General features: G+C 32.7%; 1 protein-coding gene across 1 annotated transcript; it reads right to left on the bottom strand.

The window, feature by feature from the left end:
* Positions 1-298: 298 nt before the first annotated feature.
* Positions 299-27,666, bottom strand: LOC139492095 (cell division cycle 5-like protein). The gene is made up of 20 exons (XM_071280238.1): positions 27,512-27,666; positions 25,090-25,193; positions 24,335-24,496; positions 23,602-23,723; positions 22,903-22,999; positions 22,427-22,477; positions 21,550-21,626; positions 20,793-20,896; positions 20,223-20,302; positions 17,867-17,942; positions 16,987-17,151; positions 16,442-16,616; positions 15,528-15,661; positions 15,136-15,316; positions 14,638-14,762; positions 14,049-14,243; positions 12,584-12,781; positions 2,504-2,587; positions 2,038-2,166; positions 299-1,269 (listed from the first exon to the last, which is right to left on the bottom strand). Exons 1-20 carry the CDS (start codon positions 27,554-27,556, stop codon positions 1,165-1,167), a joined length of 2,409 nt encoding a protein of 802 aa, XP_071136339.1. The 5' UTR covers positions 27,557-27,666; the 3' UTR covers positions 299-1,164.
* Between the last annotated feature and the right edge of the window lie 22 nt (positions 27,667-27,688).

Raw genomic sequence — 27,688 nt, 5'->3', positions numbered from 1 at the left:
TTGATACAAGTAACACAAACTGATAGACTAGTATGATGCAAAGTATACAAGGCAAGTTGATTCTATCCATTATGATATCTGAATTCAAGGTCAGACATACCGGTACACTTGAAATGCAGCAATGGAATCTTAAATAGATACAATAGACTTTGAAGAAATCAATAAGGTAGCAATAAACTGAAACGACATGGTACATTGCATTTTAAATAACTGATATGAGATAAATGATAAATCTCATTTGAATATACATTTGTACTCTAAATAGATGTCTTTGGAGAACCAAATACATGAAAACAAATACTGGTCAGATGTTTTATTGATGGAATGACAATATGAAATACATATATAACATAACTTCTTTCTCCCCTAAGAGCTTCTCACTCCATTCTTTTCTAACATAGAAATATGAATCATGAGTTTTTACATTAATGATTATTTATTTGTTTTTTCATTTCAAAACTATTTTGTTTTACTAGGACTACAAAGCCACCATGAAGACAAATATTGATGAAGTGTCATGGGACTAATAAATTATATATTTTTACAGAGTTCTCAAAAATAATTTTGTCTTGTGGGACATTTGAACAGACACTGTTTGTAATTTTTCTGACAGTCAAAATAACATTTTCATCAATTTAATCCTATCATTGTATTGCAATACTAACTACCTTTGAGTGATTTGGACAGAAATTGTAACAAACATCTAAAATTTTGATCAGTAAAAAAATTCATACTGACACTTCAAGAACTCAGATTTTTAGTACACTTCATATTTCTCCCTGAAATTTTTCGTATTTTATTTAAATGATACCAGAAATTCACATTCATAACAAGAAAGTTAGAAATACAGTATAATAAATACATGTATAAGTATAATGCATAACTTTTCTATGTAAAATACTTGTCTGAAGGCAATAGTCCTAACAGTAATGTTTTATAACAAAATTACACAAACTTGTTAAAAATTATGAGAACTAAGCCAGTAAAGCTATGTAATAAAAAAATCTTAGCATTTTTCTTTAAATTTTAGATTTAATCTTTTGTTATGGCTCTGTTTATATTTTTAATGAGTTAAAATTCTGATAACATTTGATATTAAACTGTACAAAATTCTGACAAATATAAGTTCAATCTGTGTTATAATTTTGTAAACACAAGTCCATATTATTTGTTGTACTGGATAATATCTTGTTTATATTGGAGTTCACTGTATTTTCTCTGTAATTCTTTCTCTCTCTCCTGTTGTCTATTTACATCTTCTGTCAGGGACTGAAAGTAACAAATAAGCAAATAAAATAATTTGACAGATTAAAACACAGAACAATGCTAATATTTTGATACACCTTCCAGAAATAGTTTTGGGGTCTTTTTGATACAACATTTTGAAGTTTCAAGACAATCAATTAAATCAACATAATGCAATACTTGGGAACGTTAAAACAATGTTATAAAATAGTTTTAAGTTTTTTTACTTTTGTTGTGCCACTTGATATTTTGTAAATTATGAATTTTCAAAGTCTGCATATAAGCCTAAAATAAATTTGTACTAAGGTGAACCTTTTTAATTTTTGGCATTCCTAAATCTCTTTGTATCTCAAGCAACAATGAATCCACAGAAACATGTTTTCATGCAATATTGAAAGAATGTATGCCTTTACAGATAAAACACTTAATCATCTGCTGATATATAAATCCTAGCTTCTTATAACATTATATCAGTACATCTCATACAGCTATATCATGTACAGAGTTGTGGATTGTTTCTCTTTGATATCTAAGTAAAGTTGGTGTTGATGTGTTTCATAAGTGTTTCTTTTTTTTTTATAGACTGTTGGTTTTCCTGTTTGAATGGTTTAACACTAGTCATTTTTGGGGGCCTTTATAGCTTGCTGTTCGGTGTGAGCCAAGGCTCTGTGTTGAAGACTGTACTTTGACCTACAATGGTTTACTTTTACTAATTGTGACTTGGATGGAGAGTTGTCTCACTTGCACTCATACCACATCTTTTTATATTTATATAAAGTAAGCATCACTCACCTCCTTTCTCTTGGGAATGGCTCCAATCTCATGCTGCCTAAGATCTTCAAAGGTCCGTAACTCTACATGTGTTTGTTCTATTTGTTCATACAAATCATGTATCTGCTTTATCAAACTTTGGGACCTTGACTGAAAGTGAACAATAAAAGATATACATCTCACAATTTGTTCAAATATTCATCTATTAAAAGTTCTTTATGGATTCCCTAGTCTTACAAATATATACAGTAACAGATATTGATATATGAGCTTAAATCTTAAGACAATAGATTCATAAAATTTAAAATAAGTATTTGCTTGCATATTAAGTACTTGGAAGGAAGAGTAACTAAGTGATTTGTAAATTCATGCAAATTTTCATTATTTTTTTTAAGATTACTTTTATTACATTTGATTAATAAATTAAACGTCTTGAAACTTGATATTAAATCAATATTATCTTTTCAGTAGAAGCAGTAAGAATTACCTGATAACCTCCAAGCAATATCTTTAATTTCTTTTCCATTTTTGCTGCCATTTTAGCATCTTTTGTCATATAATTTCTGTTATTCTGTGAAGTACAAAAAGATGCAATGAAATAAACAATAAAGTAAGGTCATTCGTGATACCTTTTAGTTGTATGAAACTGGAAGAATGATATATCCCTTTAAAAACCTATAATTAAAGGGAAAACCAAGTTTTTGAGGTGAAGTATGAAATCTATACTACTAAAGGAAGAGACTGATTTCAAAGAGGTGCATCTCCTCTGAAACCATACAAAGGCGGAAATATTTGTGATATGATATATAAATGTAGTGTTTTGTACTTCTTAAATTTGTCTTTATCTTTTTTCCACAGCAAACACCATTTTTTGAGAAACTGTTATATTTTTGATTTTTATAATGCTTTGTATCGATCCAATAAGTAATGGTTTTTCAACTGATTTTTATATTTTTTTCTTATGTTGTGCTGTTACATCACTGTTTCAGGTGGGGGAGGGTTGAGTGCTCACAAATATGTTTAACCCCACCACATTCTTTATAAATGTGCCTGTCTCAAGACAGGAGTTTAAAGTTCAGTGGTTGTTGTTGGTTCATGTCTGTCATATTAGTTTTTCATAATTTGTTTTGTTATACATAAGGCTGATAGTTGTCTCAATTGAATCATATCATATTTTACATGTCAGGGCCTTTTAAGGCTAACTATACATATCTTTTTCTCAATGTTGAAGATTGCCTATAATTGTTTACATCTAATTTCATTTGAACATTGGCAATCATACCACAACTTGTTATCTTTATATAAACTAGAGGCTCTCAAGAGCCTGTGTCGCTCACCTTGGTCTATGTGCATATTAAACAATGGACACAGATAAATTCATGACATAATTGTGTTTTGGTGATCATGGTGATGTGTTTGTAGAGCTTACTTTACTGAACATTCTTGTTGCTACAATTATCTCTATCAATAATGAACTTGGCCCAGTAATTACAGTGGAAAATATTTTCTAAAAATTTACAAAAATTTATGAAAAATGCTAACCAGATGCTCCGCAGGGTGCAGCTTTATACGACCGCAGAGGTTGAACCCTGCACCGTTGGGGCAAGTATGGACACAACATTCAAGCTGGATTCAGCTCTAAATTTTGATTGTGATTAAATAGTTGACACAGCATAGGTTTCTGACACAGAATGAATGTGGTCTAATGAACTTAAAATATTTTTTTTGCCTTTGAGCAATTCACTATGATGTTGAATATTAATACTCTCAAAAAAAAATGTGTGAAGAAATTTTCTTTTTATTTATGAAATCTGAAATGAGAAAAATTTACCTCCCCCCCCCCCATTTTTTTTCACATCCCCCTTTCCCTTTTTCCAAAACTGATCTCAATTCAAATTTTTAATGAAGTTTACAACAATAACTACTCATTTAAATACATCATAAAATATTAAAATGTAAAATAAAGTGCTTGTTATCACTGAATGGTAAAGATTGTTTTAATTTATCAGTTGGTAGTAAAAGTGAATATACATTGTATATTGTATAAAACAATGATTTAAGTTGATTCAACTACTATTCTGGACAAAGAAAGATAACTCCAATTGAAAATTTCTTGCTATTGCACAATATAGTGCAATTAGATATTTCTTGGTATTGCGCAATACTGTGCAATTGAAAATATTTGCTATTGCACAATACTGTGCAATTGAAGATTTCTTGCTATTGCGCAATACTGTGCAATTGAAAATTTCTTGCTATTGCACAATACTGTGCAATTGAAGATTTCTTGCTATTGCTGAATACTGTGCAAATGAAAATTTCTTGCTATTGCACAATACTTAATATAATAATTTTGGATCCTGATTTGAACCAACTTGAAAACTGGGCCCATAGAGTGCACACGCTGAAATGTCTCGCCTTCTATACTAATCATTGATATTATGTTGATAGTGCTAAGTATAAAGCTAAGCTTTATAACAACTGTCACATAAACTTAACATTAACCAAGATAACTAAACATAGACCAATGAACCTTGAAAATGAGGTCAAGGTCAGATGAACCATGCCAGGCAGACATGTACAGCTAACAATGCTTTTATACAACATATATAGTTGACCTATTACTTATAGTTTAAGATAAAGAGACCAAAACACAAAAACTTAACACTGTGCAATGAACCGTGAAAATGAGGTCACGGTTAAATAAAACCTGTGCGACTGACATAAAGATCATAAAATATTTCCATACACCAAATATAGTTGACCTATGGCATATAGTATTAGATAAAAAGACCAAAACTCAAAAACTGAACTTTGACCACTGAACCATGAAAATGAGGTCAAGGTCACATGACATCTGCCCGTTAGACATGTACACCTTACAATCGTTCCATACAACAAATATAGTAGACCTATTGCATATAGTATGAGAAAAACAGACCAAAACACAAAAATTTAACTTTGACCACTGAACCATGAAAATGAGGTCAAGGTCACATGACATCTGCCTGCTAGACATGTACACCTTACAATCGTTCCATACAACAAATATAGTAGACCTATTGCATATAGTATGAGAAAAACAGACCAAAACACCAAAAATTTAACTATAACCACCGAACCCTAAAAATGAGGTCAAGGTCAGATGACACCTGCCAGTTGGACATGTACACCTTACAGTCCTTCCATACACTGAATATACTAGCCCTATTGCTTATAGTATCTGAGATATGGACTTGACCACCAAAACTTAACCTTGTTCACTGATCCATGAAATGAGGTCGAGGTCAAGTGAAAACTATCTGACAGACATGAGGACCTTGCAAGGTACGCACATATCAAATATAGTTATCCTATTACTTATAATAAGAGAGAATTCAACATTACAAAAAATTTGAACTTTTTTTTCAAGTGGTCACTGAACCATATAAAAATGAGGTCAAGGACATTGGACATGTGACTGACGGAAACTTCGTAACATGAGGCATCTATATACAAAGTATGAAGCATCCAGGTCTTCCACCTTCTAAAATATAAAGCTTTTAAGAAGTTAGCTAACACCGCCGCCGCCGCCGTAGCCGCCGCCGCCACCGCCGCCGGATCACTATCCCTATGTCGAGCTTTCTGCAACAAAAGTTGCAGGCTCGACAAAAAATCTAAGTACATGTTTAGATTCAGCATATCAAAAAAGCCCAAGAATTCAATTTTTGTTAAAATCAAACTTAGTTTAATTTTGGACCCTTTGGACTTTAATGTAGACCAATTTGAAAACGGGACCAAAAATTAAGAATCTACATACACAGTTAGATTTGGCATATCAAAAAACCCCAATTAATCAATTTTTGATGAAATCAAACAAAGTTTAATTTTGGACCCCGATTTGGACCAACTTGAAAACTTGGCCAATAATCAACAAGAGTGCACACACTGAAATGTCTCGTCTTCTTTACTAATCATTAATATTATGTTGATACTCCTAAATATAAAGCTTTATTACGACTGTCACATAAACTTAACATGAATCATGAAAATGAGGTCAAGGTCAGTTGAACCATATGCCAGGCAGGGCTTCAAAACGGTCATATATTCCGGACATTTGTATAATGTCCGTTAAAAGTCCGGCTGGGCAAAGCATGAAACGGTCATATACATTTTAGTTTTCAAGACTTTTTCGGTCATTTTAACATAATTCACGATCTTTTTGACCCAACCTTTTGCCTTCAACATCCACACATTTCCGGTCATAAAAGTGACATGATGATTAATAACTATCAAAACAACCCCTACTTCAATACTTTCTAATTTTAATCAAGGCTAATTAGTTGTTGGACAGGTGATATCTACCTGTTCAGGTGACAGGTAAACTATGTTCAGTACCGGACATCGTATAAATTGATCGGTCTATTCACAATTATTTTCTTACATTTCAGCGGTTTGTAGCTCATTGATTTAGTCCAAAAGATTAAAATTATAAGAAATTAGTTTATCTACATTATTTGATGAAAAATTTTAAAAGGTTTAAATGAAAAATCGTCAGAACTACGTTGAATGAACTAGAACACGTGTGCGCATGTGCAAAGGTGGGAAATTTAATTATGCATCCTTTATTTCTTCAAAATGCTAAAATTATCATTGATACCTGTATCTAAACGTTCATTTCAAGTATTTTGTTGAAGAAATAACGTGGAAAGAGCTTCTTCACTCGACCATGCTTTGTAAAACGTACACGGATTTTACGTATCCGTTTATGGTCCATGTTTTACCATTGTCAAGTCAACATCCGGTTTTAGAAAAACGTGATTTTAAAAACGAAAATAAAGTTTTTGACATGTCATTTTGCACAAATAAAGAGTCTATGGCAGATATGAGCACGCTGATGTGCACACTTTGAATGATGCACTGCCAATTTAACAGTTTACATCCAAACATCAAATTCATATCAAAGTAAAGTTTAAAATCATTTTTTAATCTAATGTCATTATCATTGGAATGGCCATCTGATTACCATGATTGCCTTTTGTGACTAAGTCTTAAGGGATTAAAATCTGGATCAGATATAAAATGTCCGGCTGGCTCAAATTTTTTTTGGAAGCCCTGATGCCAGGCAGACATGTACAGCTAACAATGCTTCCATACAACAAACATGACAAATATAGTTGAGCCTATTGCTTATAGTTTAAGAAAATAGACCAAAACACAAAAACTTAACACTGAGCAATGAACCGTGAAAACCAGGTCAAGGTCAAATAAAACCTGTACGACTGACAAATAGATCATAAAATATTTCCATACACCAAATATAGTTGACCTATGACATATAGTATTAGATAAAAAGACCAAAACTCAAAAACTGAACTTTGACCACTGAACCATGAAAATGAGGTCAAGGTCAGATGACATCTGCCCGCTAGAAATGTACACCTTACAATCATTCCATACAACAAATATAGTAAACCTATTGCATAAAGTATGAGAAAAACAGACCAAAACACAAAAACTTAACTATAACCACTGAACCATGAAAATGAGGTCAAGGTCAGATAACATCTGCCCGCTAGACATGTACACCTTACAATCATTCCATACAACAAATATAGTAAACCTATTGCATAAAGTATGAGAAAAACAGACCTAAACACAAAAACTTAACTATAATCACTAAACCATGAAAATGAGGTCAAGGTCAGATGACACCTGCCAGTTGGACATGTACACCTTACAGTCCTTCCATACACCGAATATACTAGACCTATTGCTTATAGTATCTGAGATATGGACTTGACCACCAAAACTTAACCTTGTTCACTGATCCATGAAATGAGGTCGAGGTCAAGTGAAAACTGTCTGACGGGCATGAGGACCTTGCAAGGTACGCACATACGAAATATAGTTATCCTATTACTTACAGTAAGAGAGAATTTAACATTACAAAAATCTATATACAAAATATGAACAATCCAGGTCTTCCACCTTCTAAAAATATATAGCTTGTAAGAAGTGAGCTAACACCGCCGCCGGATCACTATCCCTATGTCGAGCTTTCTGCAACAAAAGTTGCAGCGACAAAAATCTAAGTACATTTTTAGATTCAGCATATCAAAGAACCCCAAGGATTTATTTTTTGTTAAAATCAAACTAAGTTTAATTTTGGACCCTTTGGACCTTAATGTAGACCAATTTGAAAATGGGACCAAAAATTAAGAATCTACATACACAGTTAGATTCAGCATATCAGAGAGCCCCAATTATTCAATTTTTGATGAAATCAAACAAAGTTCAATTTTGGACCCTTTGGGCCCCTTATTCCTAAACGGTTGGGACCAAAACTCCCAAAATCAAACCCAACCTTCCTTTTATGGTCATAAACCTTGTGTTTAAATTTCATAGATTTCTATTTACTTATACTAAAGTTATAGTGCGAAAACCAAGAATAATGCTTATTTAGGCCCCTTTTTGGCCCCTAATTCCTAAACTGTTAAGACCTCAACTCCCAAAATCAATCCTAACCTTTCTTTTGTGGTCATAAACCTTGTGTTTAAATTTCATTGATTTCTATTTACTTATACTAAAGTTATAGTGCGAAAATCAAGAATAATGCTTATTTGGGCCCCTTTTTGGCCCTAATTCCTAAACTGTTGGGACCTCAACTCCCAAAATCAATCCCAACCTTCCTTTTGTGGTCATAAACCTTGTGTCAAAATTTCATAGATTTCTATTAACTTAAACTCAAGTTATAGTGCGAAAACCAAGAAAATGCTTATTTGGGCCCTTTTTGGCCCCTAATTCCTAAAATGTTGGGACCAAAACTCCCAAAATCAATCCCAACCTTCCTTTTGTGGTCATAAACCTTGTGTTAAAACTTCATAGATTTCTATTCACTTTTACTAAAGTTAGAGTGCGAAAACTAAAAGTATTCGGACGACGACGACGACGATGCAGACAACAACCCAACGTGATACCAATATACGACCAAAAAATTTTCAATTTTTGCGGTCGTATAAAAATTAACTATTAAGGGCAATAACTCCTTAACAGGTCAATTGACTATTTTGGTCATGAAAACTTATTTGTAAATCTTGTTTTGATGAACATTATTGCCGTTTACAGTTTATCTCTATCTATAATAATATTCAAGATAATAACAAACTAGAGGCTCTCAAGAGCCTGTGTCGCTCACCTTGGTCTATGTGCATATTAAACAATGGACACAGATAAATTCATGACAAAATTGTGTTTTGGTGATCATGATGTGTTTGTAGATCTTACTTTACTGGACATTCTTTTTGCTACAATTATCTCTATCTATAATGAACTTGGCCTAGTAATTACAGTGGAAAATATATACTAAAAATTTACAAAAATTTACAAAAATTTATGAAAATTGTTAAAAAATGACTAAAAAAGGGCAATAACTCCATAAGGGGTAAACTGACGATTTTGGTCATGTTGACTTATTTGTAGATCTTACTTTGCTGAACATTATTGCTGTTTACAGTTTATCTCTATCTATTATAATATTCAAGATAAAAACCAAAAACTGCCAAATTTCCTTAAAATTACTAATTCTGGGGCAGCAACCCAACAACAGGTTGTCTGTTTTGCCTTAAAATTTCAGGGCAGATAGATCTTGCCCTGATAATCAATTTATCCCATGTCAGATTTGCTCTAAATGCTTTGGTTTCAGAGATATAAGCCAAAATCTACATTTAGCCCCTATGTACTTTTTTTAGCCATGGCGGCCATCTTGGTTGGTTGGTAGGGTCACGCCACACATTTTTAAAACTAGATACCCCAATGATGATGGTGGCCAAGTTTGGTTAAATTTTGCCTAGTACTTTCAGAGGAGAAGATTTTTTAAAAGAATACTAAAATTTAAGAAAAATGGTTAAAAATTGACTATAAAGGGCAATAACTCCTTAAGGGGTAAACTGATGATTTTGGTCATGTTGACTTATTTGTAGATCTTACTTTGCTGAACATTATTGCTGTTTACAGTTTATCTCTATCTATAATAATAATCAAGATAATAAGCAAAAACTGCAAAATTTCTTTAAAATTACTAATTTAGGGGCAGCAACCCAACAACGGGTTGTCCCATTTGTTTGAAAATTTCAGGGTAGATAGATCTTGACCTAATAGATTATTTAACCCCATGTCAGATTTGCTCTAAATGCATTGGTTTTAGAGTTACAGTCGAACCTCGTTGTGTCGAACTCGGTTGTGTCGAAAACTCGGATGAGTCGAAGTAATTTCTTGGTCCCGGTAAAATTCCCGTTTGATCAATGCATATTTACCTCTGATGAGTGGAACTCGGTTGATTCGAATACTCGGTTAAGTCGAGTAAATTTTATAGTCCCGTCGAAGTAAAATAATGTAAATTGACCCCGATGTCTCGAACTTCGAAAGTAAGAATTTTCAAAAGATGCAGACCTAATGATAAAAATTCAAATCGGATGTATTTCTTATGTCAACTAATCATTTTCAAAAGAGATTAAAGCTGAATAAACATACTTGTTTGTAGAACAGTTAAAATGACATGTTTATGGTGACCGCTAATTTGTTGATCGTTCAAGCGGCATGTTAGTGTGTTGAACATTTTTCACCTGAGATAAAACGAAACGAATCTAATTAACCCAAGCCGAGATTAAATGAATCGTTAGATTTAAAACTCATTAATTACCATAGATAAAAGGATTATGACAATTATAATAAATTCATGATGATTTAATGTTAGCAGACGACCTCATCAGAGACCGTTCAGAACTTATTTCGTGCCGCGAGTGATTTCAAAATTTATAGCGACTGACCTTTGTAAATATTTGTGTAGACTATTGATTTTATTTGTGCATGATTTGTATCTGTACTTGTGTTTTTAATTATTACGAAGGACCTAAAATGGAGATTGAATACACAATCATAAAGTGTCTTATCGAGAGAAAAAAGGCACACTGTTCATTGTATCTAGTTTACTCAATTCTCATACCGTATTTCATGCATTCAAAATTTATGACGACAAACTCGACCTCGGATGAGTCGAATACTTTGGTCCAGTCCCTTCGACTTCGACACAACGAGGTTCGACTGTATAAGCCAAAATCTACATTTTACCCCTATGTTCTATTTTTAGCCATGGCGGCCATCTTGGTTGGTTGGCAGGGTCACACCACACATTTTTTAAATTAGATACCCCAATGATGATTGTGGCCAAGTTTGGATTGATTTGGCCCAGTAGCTTCAGAGGAGAAGATTTTTGTAAAAGATTACTAAGATTTACGAAAAATTGGTAAAAAATGACTATAAAGGGCAATAACTCCTTAAGGGGTCAACTGACCATTTTGGTCATGTTGACTTATTTGTAAATCTAACTTTGTTGAACATTATTGCTGTTTACAGTTTATCTCTATCTATAATAATATTCAAGATAATAACCAAAAACAGCAAAAATTCCCTAAAATTACCAATTCAGGGGCAGCAACCCAACAACGGGTTGTCAGATTCATCTGAAAATTTGAGGGCAGAAAGATCTTGACCTGATAAACAATTTTACCCCATGTCAGATTTGCTCTAAATGCTTTGGTTTTTGAGTTATAAGCCAAAAACTGCATTTTACCCCTATGTTCTATTTTTAGCCATGGCGGCCATCTTGGTTGGTTGGCCGGGTCACGCCACACATTTTTTAAACTAGATACCCCAATGATGATTGTGGCCAAGTTTGGTTTAATTTGGTCCAGTAGTTTCAGAGGAGAAAATTTTTGTAAAAGATTACTAAGATTTACGAAAAATGGTTAAAAATTGACTATAAAGGTCAATAACTCCTAAAGGGGTCAACTGACCATTTTGGTCATGTTGACTTATTTGTAAATCTAACTTTGCTGAACATTATTGCTGTTTACAGTTTATCTCTATCTATAATAATATTCAAGATAATAACCAAAAGCAGCAAAAATTCCCTAAAATTACCAATTCAGGGGCAGCAACCCAACAACGGGTTGTCGGATTCATCTGAAAATTAGAGGGCAGAAAGATCTTGACCTGATAAACAATTTTACCCCATGTCAGATTTGCTCTAAATGCTTTGGTTTTTGAGTTATAAGCCAAAAACTGCATTTTACCCCTATGTTCTATTTTTAGCCAAGGCAGCCATCTTGGTTGGTTGGCCGGGTCACGCCACACATTTTTTAAACTAGATACCCCAATGATGATTGTGGCCAAGATGGGTTTAATTTGGCCCAGTAGTTTCAGAGGAGAAGACTTTTGTAAAAGTTAACGACGACGACGGACGACGGACGCCAAGTGATGGGAAAAGCTCACTTGGCCCTTCGGGCCAGTCGAGCTAAAAATAAATCACATAGGTATAAATCAACAGGCTGGTCAAAATAAAATGAATCAAATTGAGATCAAAATATATAAAAGAATTGATTTTACATTTACCATGTTATCATGTACACACAATATACAACTTGAAAACAGAACTTTAGTGTTGAAAGCTAAAAATAACTTTAACAATTTCCACTTGTTTCTTGGAGTTAACATTATGAAGTTTACTGTATATGCTGATAGAAATTACCTCTAATCTTTTTTCCTGAGACTCTATTCTGTCTTTTTTGCTAGCCAGATTAGCTCTGGTGTATCTGTTTTGTGAAGGTAGATATAATACCTGGCTGTAACATTCCTCCCATACAGTGGAGTAAGCATCAATAGACAGATCACCATGACCCATTCCTTTCTTTACATAATCCATTTCCATCTGTAGAAGCCGCTTAGCCTTCAAACAATAAATGTTAAAAAAAATATATACATCAGTTCTTTAGATTTTTACAGCAAGCATTATTTCTTTTTCTAAATAATGAATTTTCTGTATTGTAACATACAACCTAGCACAACATGTATAAACAAGGGTATACAAGGGTATACAGAAAACACTTTCACAGTAAAGGAAATTTTATTATTGAAATATATATTTTTTCATATCGGTTGAAAATAAGATTCTCTTCAGTAATAAATTCCATTGATCATTAACAGAACAAAACGGACCAGAAAACCGGTCGTTTTAGATGATAATGACCAGTGGGGCCCGGTTTCCGTCTGTTAATGACCGTTGGGGTGTGGTTTCTCTGTTTAGAGAGATGTTCCTTTAATAAAACATTTCCTGTTATTTTGGTAAATTATAAAATTATAGAGAACTTGATTGAGTATTCATATCCTGAAAAAATGCTCTAAAATGAATGGTAGTATTACTACGACTTGTCTTCACTCTTTGTCATAGAAATTGTACAACTACTTGAGTTTGCTTTGGACATTTTGAATTTATGAGAATTTTCAAAAACATGGTTCCTCAATGAAATAAACATAAAAGTTTTTGAATAACTGGTCATTATCGTGATATATAGACTGCCCGTAGGAAAGTGGTATTGACTGTAACAGCGATTATGATCTCGCCTCCGGCTCAGTCATTATCACTACCAATGTCCTGTGGGCAGTCCATATATCATGATAATGACCAGTTATTCAAAAACTTTTATGTAAATATATAACAGAATACATTCCGTTAGCAATAAATAATTTGAAAAAATTGAAAGAGAGAAAAGTAATTATTTTCTTGGATATATATTTGTGCGAGTTTAAAATTATTAATGACCTTTGACCTGTCATGTTGCTCATGAATTCATTGCAATGAAACCTTAATATAGGCTGTTATTAGTTATGAATGATTGTGATATGTACATTATCTATAATAACTCTCTATTGAGTAGAGGTAAATGGCTAACAGGATGTTTATAGGTGGACGTCAAGCTTCAAGTAACCCTTTGCAATACCAATACTGTTGAGACTCAAATGCAATAATTCACTGTTTCAGAATCTAATGCATCCTGGGTTATATTTTTAAAAGTGTATATCAAAACATCATAAACAATGGAAATTCAACCAATGACGTGGCGTTATATTCATTTTGGTGTACGAACAATGAGATTACCCATAGTCCTCAAGTTTCAGAAAAGGCGAATTGATGTGCAACACTATGTAAACTATACCTCTTCTAAATCAGCTTCATTGACCTTTTCATATGGATGTTCCTCTAAAAATGATGCATGCTGGGCCTGATTTAGAACCCCTTTTTGTGTTTGTTTTTTACTTCCTGGTGCGACACCCAGTTGATTAGAACCTGGTGTATATAATGCATCATGATGAAGCATAGTTAACATTTCTTTTTTGATTAATTCCTCAGCCTACAAATAGAGAACAAAGAAATAATTAAATTCTATTTACTTTATTTATTTATACATTGTGTATCACTTTTCATTAATTGTAAGGATGTTCATCAGATCACAGATTTCTATTAGACTTGTCTGCAGACTTGAACCAAACAATGAAATCATGTTCATGTATCCAGGAAAATTAATGAATCCACAGTATTATATTTATGCTATACTAAATAGATAATGCTTTTCCGGTCTAGCAAACAGAGTTTAAACATGAAAACCTGTTGAATTACACCTAAGTGTAGTACAAAAGAACAAATACTAAATTAGACATAGACGACAAAGGGTTGAGCCATGCTGTACAATTGGTAACTTTTTGGTTGGTAGAATTGTTAAGTATTAAAATGTCTATTGATTTTACCTTCTGTAGATCTGTAAGAGCAGGATCACCAGGACCAGCCACTCTCAGTATATTACTGTTGACATCTGTTGGACGGGGCATGTCTCTCTGTACTGACTGAGATCTCATTCTTAATTCTTTTTGTCCTATAAAATAACCACTGGTTATTTCACCTTTCTATTAAATTATATAAAATAAAATGCTTTGCTGAGTGCAGCCTGAAACCACCATACTCTTCCTAATTTGATGTAAATCAATGAATGTTTTGAAAACTTTACTGCAAGTTTAGAAATTTGTGTTTGTATTTGTTCAGTTTGTTAAACAATGGACAGAAATTCCAAATTAGTAATTGTCATTTCAGTATATATAGTATACTAATAACTCTACAAAGATTTAAAAAAAGTGTCACCAATAGGTTGCAATTGTTTGCTATAATAAAAAGATCATAAAAAATTTCTGAATTAACAATAAGTTTATCAAAGTCTTGAATGATGGCATTTAGCTGTATGTATATCTTACTGATAGCTCTCCTCTCCTCCTCTGATGCAGCATCAATGTCTGCCTGATCCTCAATGTAATCGTCTGTCTGCATTGGTTCATGTATATCCTGCTCCATGTCTTCGGGAACCACTATTTCATAATCATTTTTAGGACGAGGTAGACTGGCCAAACCATGTTTTAACTGGTCTTTGAGGTCTCTCTAAAAACAATAAATATCATATTTATGATTTATGTCAAATTTTCACTTGGTTTACAAATTTTTCATGTTTTTAACATATAAAATTATTTTCTATTTTAGTCATTTTTTTTACTAGTGGACATCTATTTCATATTCATAATGCTCCAAACTTAAAAACATCTGCATCAAATTTTTATGTAGTATTCTTAAGTAACTGCTTATTTATACATACCTGGTAAAATTTGTCATTAACATTCATGTCATAATCCTCATCAGGGTTAATATTTAGTTTGTCTCTCACAGGTGTCCTCAATGGTGTCTGTCCTGCCACGCCCATTCTAGGGGTCATACCATGTGGTGTTAATGCTGTAATTATTCAAACAAATAATCCCTATTAGAGGGTCCTGATTCAAATTGTTTAGAATAAAATTGACATAAGCATCATATAATATGGTATCACTAACAACCTATATTTTTTTCTTGGAGATTTTAATGAATTATATTATGAAAGGTAACATAATTTTGTATTCTTAACTGAAACAATAAACAAGATACTAGATAACAGGACAATTCTATGTGATCTTCAAACAATGTTGAAAAATATCCAATTTCTGCTTTTCCACTGGAAATTACTATTATCAGAATGACATGAAAAGTGCAGTGCAGTACTATCTTAGGATAGAGAAGCTTTAACTGGGAGATATGGTATCAAACATGCAAACATTCAATATTGCCTAACTCACTTTCTTTCTATAGAATTAAGATTGTGTGACCTACTAGGGATTCATTATTATTCATAATTACCAATTTTAGCATATTAAGCAGATACAGATGAACCACACATTTAAATGTTAAACTAAGTACAATTTTTCTATTGGCTTATTTGCAGACCATTGAAAAACCACAAAATATCAATGGAAATCTCTTTTCCTTTATCTATACAAATTTGTACCCACAAAATAAATGAATCACAGTATAAGAACTTCAGTTGTTCAATATATTAAGTAAGGTTCTTTCCAAATTATGAGCAGCCCAAATGTTTCCTAATTAATTTAATTCTAGTTGGAGGTCTTCAAAAAATCAGCTTTGGTAGCAAAGCTAGGAAAGTGACATTAATCATTGGAGTCTAGTAACATGTGTATGTACCTCCACTACTTTCCATTCCTGGGGTCCTCATTGGTGTACCTAACACTGTGTTTGGTGTCTGCGCTGTGTTACGTTGAGGAGTAATACCACTGAAATCTGACTGATGTAGAGGTGTATTTAATCCTCCCTTCAATGGGGTGTCCACCAATTGTAGAGCCATAATATTTTGTGCTTCCTGAAATTAGTTCTATGTATATATAAATAGTAAAAAACAAGGGATAATTTTAGTTCCAGTAAAAAACATAGCTTTCAAAACAACTATTTAAATTTAGAAGTGGAAAAATAAAATGATATAATTAAAATCTGTCTCTAGCTGAATTTCTTCACATTGGTTCATTTACTTTGTGTTTACCCTTCCGTTAATCAGAATGAGGTCCAAATAAAATGATTTTAATGAAATAGAGACCGTATCTTTTATTTTCATACATTGAAAGCAATGTTTATTCAAGAATAAAAAAAAAATCAAAATGATAAAAGATTTTTAATGCAAAGTTGCAAAAGAAAAATTCATATGACAGTGTGAGAGAAAAATACTACATTTTTACCTGTAATACATTATCTTGTGTAGCAGGTGTCCTTGGTGTCCTGAGATTACCCAATGATGGAGTCACATTGTAGTCTTGTAGTAAGGCCTGACTGGCACCATTTTGTGCACCCGTTTCCTCTGCCTGCTGTCTGGCATATTCACTAGCTTGACCAACTTTCACAACCTAAAACAGAATTATGCAATAACATATACAGTACAGATTTAGTATTTACAAAATGTATAAATTAACTCTTTTGGAATTTTAAGAAGTTGGTATCTTTCACTTCAGAAAGAGGCTCATACTTTACAACTCATCACTGTCATGATGCTGACCAAACATGGAGTCATTCTGTTTAAGAGTAGTAGAAAAGTGTGATGATAATATTTGTTAAACGAATAAATTTACAAATATAAATTGCTTTAATTTGGCTGCATCTAATATTTGAAATACAGAAAATTACTTTCACAAACTTAACAGATCTACATTTTGATGATATATTGGTGCAAAAGTATGACAAATAAAATAAAGAACTTATTTCTTGTCATGAAATTACTTTTAACAATTCAACAAGATACAAAGCAATATGTCAACATTATAATAAAATTTAAAATAGATGAAGAATGTGTCCCCCCCATTTTTCATATAACTTTATAAAGAGACATTATTTCAGAAAGGTAAAAATCCAAATTCAAACTTGTTTTTTCAGCATTGTATATCATTGAGGAAAGCTGAAATAAGAGAACAGAAACTATAAACTCAAGTTCAAATCAGCCTAATCACTTTAAAGGAGGTTGAAAAATGTAAAAGATAACAAATGCAAATTGTAAAGATATGTCAGATGTGTTTGTACTAGTTCACATGGACAAATCTGCCCAAGAGAGCTAGACATACAACTGACCTCTTCTAATTCTAAATCAGAGATCTGTGGAGCTGGCAATACAAGTTTACTTCTCTTTTTCACTGGTTCTTGGAAACTGAAAAATAAATTAATATGATATAAAGTGAATTTTTACATATGCTGTGTCTATTCAAATCAGGGCTTCCAAAAAATATTTGAGCCAGCCGGACATTTCATATCTGATCCCGATTTTAATCCCTTAAGACTTAGTCACAAAAGGCAATTATGGTAATCAGATGGCCATTCCAATGATTGACATTACATTAAAAAAAAAAACGATTTTAAACTTTACTTTGATATGATATGAATTTGATGTACGGATGTAACTGTTAAATTGGCAGTGCATCATTCAAAGTGTGCACATCAGCGTGCTCATATCTGCCTTAGACTTTTTATTTGTGCAAAATGACATTGTCAAAAACTTTACTTTCGTTTCACATTGTTCTAACCGGAGAGGTCAACCGGATGTTGACTTGACAATGGTAAAACATGGACCATAAACGGATATGTAAAATCAGTGTACGTTAACAAAGCACGACTGAGTGAAGAAGCTCTTTCCACGTTATTTCTTCAACAAAATACTTGAAATGAACGTTAGATACATGTATCAATGATAATTTTAGCATTTTTGAAGAAATGTAGGATGCATAATTAAATTTCCCACCTGTGCACATGCGCACACGTGTTCTAGTTCATACGACGTAGTTCTGAGGATTTTTCATTTAAATCCTTTTTAAATTTTTCATCAAATCATGTTGATAACTAATTTCTAATAATTTTAATCTTTTGGACTAAATCAATTAGAAACAAACCGCTGAAAAGTAAGAACAAAAATTGTGAATAACCGATCAATTTATACAATGTCTGGTACTGAACATAGTTCACCTGTCACCTGAACAGGTAGATTTCAGCTGTCCAACTACTAATTTGCCTTGATTAAAATTATAAAGTATTGAAGTAGGTGTTGTTTTAATAGTAATTAATCATCATGTCACATTTATGACTGGAAATGTGATGATGTTAAAGGCAAAAGGTTTGGTCAAAAAGATCGTGAATTATGTAAAAATGACCGAAAAAGCCTTGAAAACTAAAAAGTATATGACCGTTTCATACTTTGACCAGCCGGACTTTTACCAGACATTATACAAATGACCGGAATATATGACCGTTTTGGAAGCCCTGATTCAAATCTGTTTTTCTTCTTATTTTTTATAACAACAGGGACTTTGGTGGCCAGATGGTATAAGAAGTCAAACTTCTGTATCGCTAGCCTGCAAACTAGAGGCTCTAAAGAGCCTGTGTCGCTCACCTTGATCTATGTGCATATTAAACAAGGACATAAATGGATTCATGACAAAATTGTATTTTGGTGATGGTGATGTGTTTGAAGTTCTTACTTTACTGAACGTTCTTGCTTCTTACAATTATATCTATAATGAACTTTGCCCATTAGTAACAGAGAAAATTACTTGGTAAAAATTTACATAAATTTACCAAATTAATGAAAATTGTTAAAAATTGACTATAAAGGGCAATAACTCCTTAAGGGGTCAATTGACCATTTTGGTCATGTTAACTTATTTGTAGATCTTACTTTGCTGAACATTATTGCTGTTTACAGTTTATCTCTATCTATATTAGTATTCAAGATAATAACCAAAAACGGCAAAATTTCTTTAAAAATTACCAATTGGGGGGCAGCAACCCAACAACCAGTTGTCCAATTCATCTAAAAATTTCAGGGCAGATAGATATTGACTTGATTAACAATTTAGCTCCTTGTCAGATTTGCTCTAAATGCTTTGGTTTCAGAGTTATAAGCCAAAATCTACATTTTACCCCTGTTCTATTTTTAGCCATGGCGGCCATCTTGGTTGGATGGCCAGGTCATCGGACACATTTTCAAACTAGATACCCCAAAGATGACGTTGGCCAAGATTGGATTAATATTTAAATCTGTTTTTCTCCTTCTTTCTGACCGGGATCTCAGTGCCCAAAAGGTCTAAGTTGTCAAACTTCTACATTGCTAGCCTATCCACACTGAGGTTGTGAGTTCGAATCCCCCATGGGGAAGGTGCACTTTACTCCAATCTTAATTGACTAGGATTGTCAGTTTTTATAATGGAGGTATTACCGTAGGTGATTTTCTTTGAGCACTCCAGCTGCCTCCACCAATGACCACCACAAAATAGAACATTAGTGCTGAAAGTGGTGTTTATCACCAATTAATCCTATGCCAAAAACAGGCAAACACTAAACAAAACAGCCAAAAAAATGTTTGTAATAAATTTTGTACATTGCGACCAGTCAAACATTTGTTTAATTACTCTGAGCTTCAAAACAATTTTACACTTACTTGCTTTGGCTGGCTATTGCTCCAGGTAAATCATTTTCTTTTCTTTTCTTTTGTTTTAGTTTATCTTTCTTTCTTTCTCTCTAAAATTATACAAATAAATACATGTTTTTACTTTAAGGGAGAAAATATTTGATAAAAAAAGAAAGTATAAGTCTATTTTTTTACCCATTGCATTTGAAAATCATAGTCTCAAAAATCTATCAACAACTATTCTCTTTTGTTTCTCTTTGATTTTCTTAGAAGTTGCTGGTTGTGGCAAAGTAAAGAGTATGAAATTGGTAAATTCAGTAATTTTTACATTTATCCATGGACATAAATCCTAAATGGTGATAGTGACACCACCCAATTTTAACTTGATCGGTGTTTGGTGGTGTATTAGTTTATAAATATCCCGCTGGTGTGAAGTAAAGAGAGAATGCAGACAAAAGCAAACAAAAAAGTGATGCCACTCAAATTTGAACTTGTTCTATGTTAAGAGGTAATACGCGAGGGCATTATTATCAACATCCAGGAAAATTGTTACCATGAAAATAAATGAATTAAAAATATACTTGGCAAGAAATGACTTACAGCCTCTGCATCATCTCTTCTTTCTCCATCCAGATTTTGTTGTCTTAATCTTTTAAAATTAATATCTTTTGGCTTAAAAACTTCTTCAGATGTGTCATGGAAACCTGTCAAAAATAAATGGAATTTTGATAATAAAAAGGAATATTGGAAAGATTTACATCAGACAGTACTCCTTTCCATATCTGGATAATACTTGAGCCAATTCTCCATTATGACATGTAATCAAATATCCTGGCCAGTATTGCGTCTAGTTGCTTGTTCCTCCTGAACATGCATGAAATATTTGCCACTGGATGTTAGCAATCAACAATTTATTGATCAATTTTGTTGCTTGTTATTAACTGATAATAATTGGTCCTTTCCTACTTAAACGCCTCAAATATTATTTTTTTTATTAATTTGTGAAATATCAATTTGTTGCTGTTTAAGCTGACTATATAGACTCCCATATCTACCAGTTACTGTTTGTAGAAGGGTGAAACTAGTGCAAGAAGGAATGTATCATTTTATTTAGTTTCTTTTCTGATAACAGTTGTACACAAAATGTATAATGCCCGTTAAATCAGACTGCTTTATAGCAACAGACCGCTTCATACACCTTAAATTCATTTATCTATTTTTCATTCCTATAAAATTATAATAAAACTTTTTTCTGAATTCATGCTCTTTTTTTCAAAATAACGACAATATATGATATTTTTTGTTTCAAATGATTTCTATGAAGAATGTTTGATTATATAATACAAGTATGATATACCTGGTGCTGGTTTCTTTTCAAACGGAATTTCTGCATTGTAATCTACTCCTCTCTTTTTCTTCTTATGTTTTTTAATACTGAAATATAAACCAAATGAAACATATGAATCTCTTTAATCATGTAATACACGGGGAGTTACTGTGGATTCATTTATTTTCATGGGGACCAATTTTCGTGGATTGAGGAAAACTTGCATTTTCGTGGATATTTATTTCATGGTTTTCCAAAAGTCTGCATTTAATCATACAGCAAATTTACAATTTGTTGAACATTTAAATTCATGGTTTTTCCGGTATCCAATGAATATAATGATTCTACAGTACCACTTTTGAATATTAACCCACATTTAAAGAGTTTAAAGCATGTAATGCTCATGGAATTATCGCTTCTGCTAATGATCACTATTTACATTTTGAACTTTTCCTTCTTATTTTGTTTCCCTCTGACTTTTACTTTGGTAATGTATTCAAACATCTTAACTGGGGAGAGAATATATATAGCAACTAGTCATACCTCTTTTTTTATATCAAATTTTCTATTTAAACAATCACATATATATCTTGTTCAAATTTTTTCTGTGTCAATGAATAAATGACATGAAACAAGAGTGTGTCCATAGTACACAGATGCCCAATCCGTACTATCATTTTCTATGTTCAGTGGACCGTGAAAATGGGGGAAAATCTCTAATTTGACATTAAAATTAGAAAGATCATATCATAGAGAACATGTGTGCTAAGTTTCAAGTTGATTGGACTTCAACTTCATCAAAAACTACCTCGACAAAAAACTTTAACTTGATGCAGGACAGTCAGACGGAGGAATGGACACACAGACCAGAAAACATAATGCCCATAAATGGGACATAAAAACTTACTCTATTCCTGCTGCTCGTAACTCTCTTCTCTTTTGTAATGCTGCTAACCTCCTGGTAAAAAGAATCAATTTAGAGATTTTAAGAATTCAAAAAATTACTTAGTGAATAGGAAGGCAAACTTGAAGCTGCAAGATAGGCGGCAAACATCAAAACTGACTCTGTAAAACAATTTGCTGCTGAATTCTGCAGACTGAAGCTACGTTTTTTGCTAAGACATTGGTAACCTTTCTGAGGGGAGTGAAAAGCTCCATTCAATATTCAATCATTACATTCTAGACATTAGGCCACACTTAAAAATATTTGGTTTGTCCAAACCCTTTCAATCTTTTTTATGGTTTTATTTCATGATTTCTTTTTAAAAGATCCAAATTATGGCATGCCTTTTTCCTGTTACACTTGTCTAACTTATGGATACTGTCACAACCATGGTTATACATATTAAAGTTATTTTTCTAATATATATCTTTCAGACAAACCTGGCTTCCTCCAACTGTTTTTCTCTTGCTTTTCTTTTGGCTTTTTTGCCTTGAGTGTTTGCTAACCTAGCTCTGGCTTCAGATAACATCTCAAGTTCTATAAAAACAAAATCAATTATCTTGTCAAAGTCATTTGATCATATCAAAATTAATTTCAACATTCATTTAATAAAGAAGACTATCTATAAATACAATACAATATGCTTTATCTATTTATTTTTTTTGGATATTGCTTAGTGTTTTTCCATTGACGAGAAATCTATTCCAAATTCCACACCATTCCAACTTTTATCATAGTATCTATTGGTGTAAGACCAAGTTTTCCTTGTCATAGTATTTTGTGTTTAGGATCTTTTTTTTAAAACATATTCCTGCAAAGCTGCAGTTGAATTCTTTTCCAGCATGCAATTGTTTTCAAATCCCCATATTTCACACTCATATGTCAGAATGGGAAGTATAAACATAAGGGCATCAAACATTATTTATATAATAATAACAACACATTGTATTGTATTGTACTTGTGATTTGTAGGGAGAATTTTTCAATCATTGCACAATTTAATCACCACATAAAAGATTTATGCATAAGAATCATGAATATAACACCCCTCGAAAATATTAACATTTACATCATTTGTACATTGGATAATACAATACTATTATAACAAACGATCTTTTCCACCATTTAATAGTACACACCATCTTCATCCATATCAACTGGATCTGGCTTTGCTGGTTTTGTTTCTGGGTTTGGATCTATTTCTCCTGGTTTCAATTTTCTTGGGTCATCTTCTGATTCATCTCTGTTTTGAGCTTTATCTCTGGAAAAAAATGCTTTAAAATGAAAATTTTCTAAAGACTATAGGTAAAATTTTATTAAACCACCTCTCAATAACATAAATTTAATAACCCAGTTTATGTCTATTTTTTTTTGGGTGAGGTTCATGTTGCTCAATATCATTGTAAAGAAACGTCCACGTCCACTTGTATTTTTGCCCATCTGATGAGTTAAGCTTTTTTTCAACTCATTTTTATAGTTTGTTCTTATGTTGTACTGTTATATCACTCTCCCAGGTTAGGGGAGGGTTGGGATCCCGCTAACATGTTTAACCCCACCACATTATGTATGTATGTGCCTGTCCCAAGTCAGGAGCCTGTTAGTTTTCTCATTGAAGGCCATACAGTGACTTATAGTTGTTAATTGGTGTGTCATTTTGGTCTCATGTGGAGAGATGCTCATTTGCAATCATACCACATCTTCTTTTTTCATATATAATATTTTGTTGTTGTTAAATTTTTAGAATTGTAAGTCACAGCTACTAGATGCCAAATTCTATTCTTGTCATTTTAAATTCATTTTTCATGACAGGCTAATACAAGATTTTTCATATACTTATGTTTTAATTAAGTCCTTATGAATCATGAGACTCACAGTAAATATTCATAATGTTCTAGACACTGTGCTGCAGTTCTACCAACAATAGGAGCAATAGTTCTCCATTGTGTAGGCATCAACTTGGCCAAATGTAGTAACTTTTCTTCTTCTTCTCTGCTCCATTCTGTCTTTTTGATACTTGGGTCCAACCATTCAAACCTGTGATGAAATAAAATTTTTACATTGAATGCTGTTATAAAGTACTTTACACAAAGAAATATTCAATTTCTTTTTGTTAATTTCCTGTCATTGACGATGATGTTCTAGTTGATACTTTTGGAGTGTACAGTCCATTTGATATTAGCCTTGTTTAGGAAAAACAAACTTTATATTGAAATTCTATATTTACATTCAACTCAGTGATTACATTCAAGTAAATAGTTTGATAAAAGAACGTTCATGACCAACCCCTCTCATGTTAAAATTGGTACTTGAAGAAAAAGCATGTTTGTGTTTGAAAAGTTGAAAACACAATATATTTTTGGCCTTAAACTACTCCACTGATCTTCATATTTGTATGTAGGACTACAGCAAAATATCAGTACACCTCAACTGATTTTCTTTCAAATTACACACATTAAACTTTACCTTTAATTTATCAGTAGTTGATTAAAAAAAAGAAGCACAAGACCTTAGGGATAATTACTTCATTATTATAATTTTTGTTGAAGAAGATTTAGCTCCTAGTTTAAGTAATTTCAGCTGGAGTTCTACGCTGTAACAATTTATTGTGTACATGTATCTCAACTTACCATCTAGCTTTACATTGTTTTGCTGATTTTCTGTGTAGCAATGATGCAATTCTAGCCCACTGGTTTTTGCCATATTTCATGACAGCTGCTTTCAGAATCTCATCCTGAAATAAAATATAAATATGTTTGCTATCATACTTGTATACAGCATTCTGTATTACAACATTCTTAATAGGCCATGACTGAGGAGCAGGGTCAATTGATTTCTATAGAAATGAAAAGTGTCAATGAATGATTATACAATTGCATACTTTATATCATTGGTTTAACATAAGTTTTTCCCATTAAACTGGCCTACTTTTAAGTACTAAAAGGCATTTTATAAACTGAATTTTAATGTTGGTATTGCTGTGTGTTCTTCACTTTTGCTTCAGTCCCAAGTCAGGAACCTCTGGCCTTTAATTTGTTTGTCTTGAATGTTTTTTATTTTTTGTTCATTTATATGTTTTGAAGTTTTCACTGAACTAGAACACATTTTTATTTAGGGGTTAGCTTATGCCCACCTCAAGTGCAGGATTTTCTCCCTGCATTGAAGACCCATTGGTGGCCTTCTGCTGTTATTTGGTCGTGTAGTTGTCTCTTTGACATATTCACCATTTCTTTATTCAATTTTACTAATCAATTTACTGTTGACCATGCTGTAGAAACAGCATAACTATAACTTACTCTTACTCTTATATTAATCCACCATTTTTTACATACATGTAAGAATGGTTGGATTTTTTTTAATACATTTGTCGATATTTACATGTACCTGCCTGTCCTTGACATTGCAAGAGATATCTTTTGAATCAGAAGCCACATAAAGGTGAATTTTTCACAAATTCTGAGGTTCAGTGTTGCAGATTCCAACATAGTCATTACAGTATATCAAAAGGTAGCCTGCTACAGAAATATCACTAGACATACAACTGGGTAGTAATGCCCTTTACAGTCAGGCGTCAACTGTCAATTTTCGGCTACTGTTAGCGTCAAATTGATTAAAATTTTACTGTGATTTGTAAAAATATCCTTATTGTGATTCGTCAGAGGGCTCAAATAATTAACGTTACCGTTATTTTTGGAAATAAATAAACGTGATCAACTAAATCTTTATTTTTTTATTGTCTACATGGTCTAAAAAAGAAAGTGCACATTTAATCGTCATGCACCAAAAATTACTGTTAACGTCATTTGGCAACAATTTTAACTGTTATTCGTCATGTCCATTACCACCCTTATACAACAGTATCAATATTAAGAATGTTTGATGTAAACGCCAAAACAAAAACATGCACTGTTGTAAAACAAAAATGTAAGCGTGTGTGAACTGATAAACTTCTTCTTCTTCTTCTTCTTCTGATATACAGTTACAGCTTCATTATTATTGAAGATTACGAACTGTTGCATGCGCGGAGTATATGATTAAAAAATATGAACAAAAATTTATCTTTAACTTAGTAGAATACTTGGTGATATTTACATGAAAGAAAACAACAAGTGATTAAAAAATATGTACATTGTTATTTATAGAATTAAATTATGTTGTGGAGAACAGTTGGTGTCAACTGATCTCTGTAAATTTCAATGGTTTGACTTGCTACCACAACTTGTGGCAACATGTTCCATTGAATGATTGTTTGCGGAAAGAATGACCATTTGTAGCTGTCTTTAGAGGTGGATATTTGCCGAAATGTTTGAGTATGTCATTTTCTTGTTCTAGTATCTGATGGTATGAGGACTAGTGATGGGATTGCAATGAGTCCATGGATGACCTTGTAGAACATGATAAGTCTGGTTTTGAGGCGGCGCTCACTGAGTGAGGGCCATTGTAGTTCGTTTAACATGGATGTAACGCTACTGGTGTTGTGGTAATTGTTACATACATATCGGGCCGCACGCCTCTGTACCATTTCTAGCTTATTTTTATAATCTGCTGTGTGTGGATCCCATAGACTACAGGCATATTCGAGTTTTGGTCTCACTATTGATTGGTAAGCACGGGATTTGATACTGGAGTTAGAAATTTTTAAGTTTCGCCTAAGAAAGCCAAGAGATTTATTTGCATTTGATACGATGTTGTTGTAGTGAATGTTCCATTTTAAGTTAGACTGTAGGGTTACGCCAAGATATTTTGCAGATGTTACTAGTTCTAAAGTATGGTTATGAAGGATGTAATCGTGTTTAAATGGTTGTTTTTTTTGTGTGATGGTTAAGATAGTGCATTTTCCAGGATGGAAGGCCATGAGCCAATCAGCCTCCCATTTCGCTGCTGCGTTAAGATCTTTTTGTAAATTTGTGCAGTCTTGTTGACATGTTATTTCTCGGTATATAATACTGTCATCAGCGAAGAGTCGTAGTTTGCTGTGTTCCAGGTATTCTGGAAAATCATTAATGTATATTAAAAAGAGTAAAAAACTTCCAATAATGTATGGACATTTACCTCCGTGTTACGCCAAACACCTCCTTTTATCATAATTCTCGGCATCTTGGCCTTTCACTTCTTAGATCTCTGTAAAAGGTGCCTAAAATGTAATTGTCTAAAAGTTTTTTTTTCCAATAACGTTGGGTATAATAAATTTAGCTAATAACCAAAATTAACAACGGACACGAATATATT

The sequence above is a fragment of the Mytilus edulis genome, chromosome 10 (genome assembly GCF_963676685.1).
Source record: "Mytilus edulis chromosome 10, xbMytEdul2.2, whole genome shotgun sequence".
Taxonomy (NCBI): domain Eukaryota; kingdom Metazoa; phylum Mollusca; class Bivalvia; order Mytilida; family Mytilidae; genus Mytilus; species Mytilus edulis.
The sequence above is the reverse complement of the archived record's forward strand: the minus strand, read 5'-3'. Positions and strand labels throughout refer to the sequence as shown.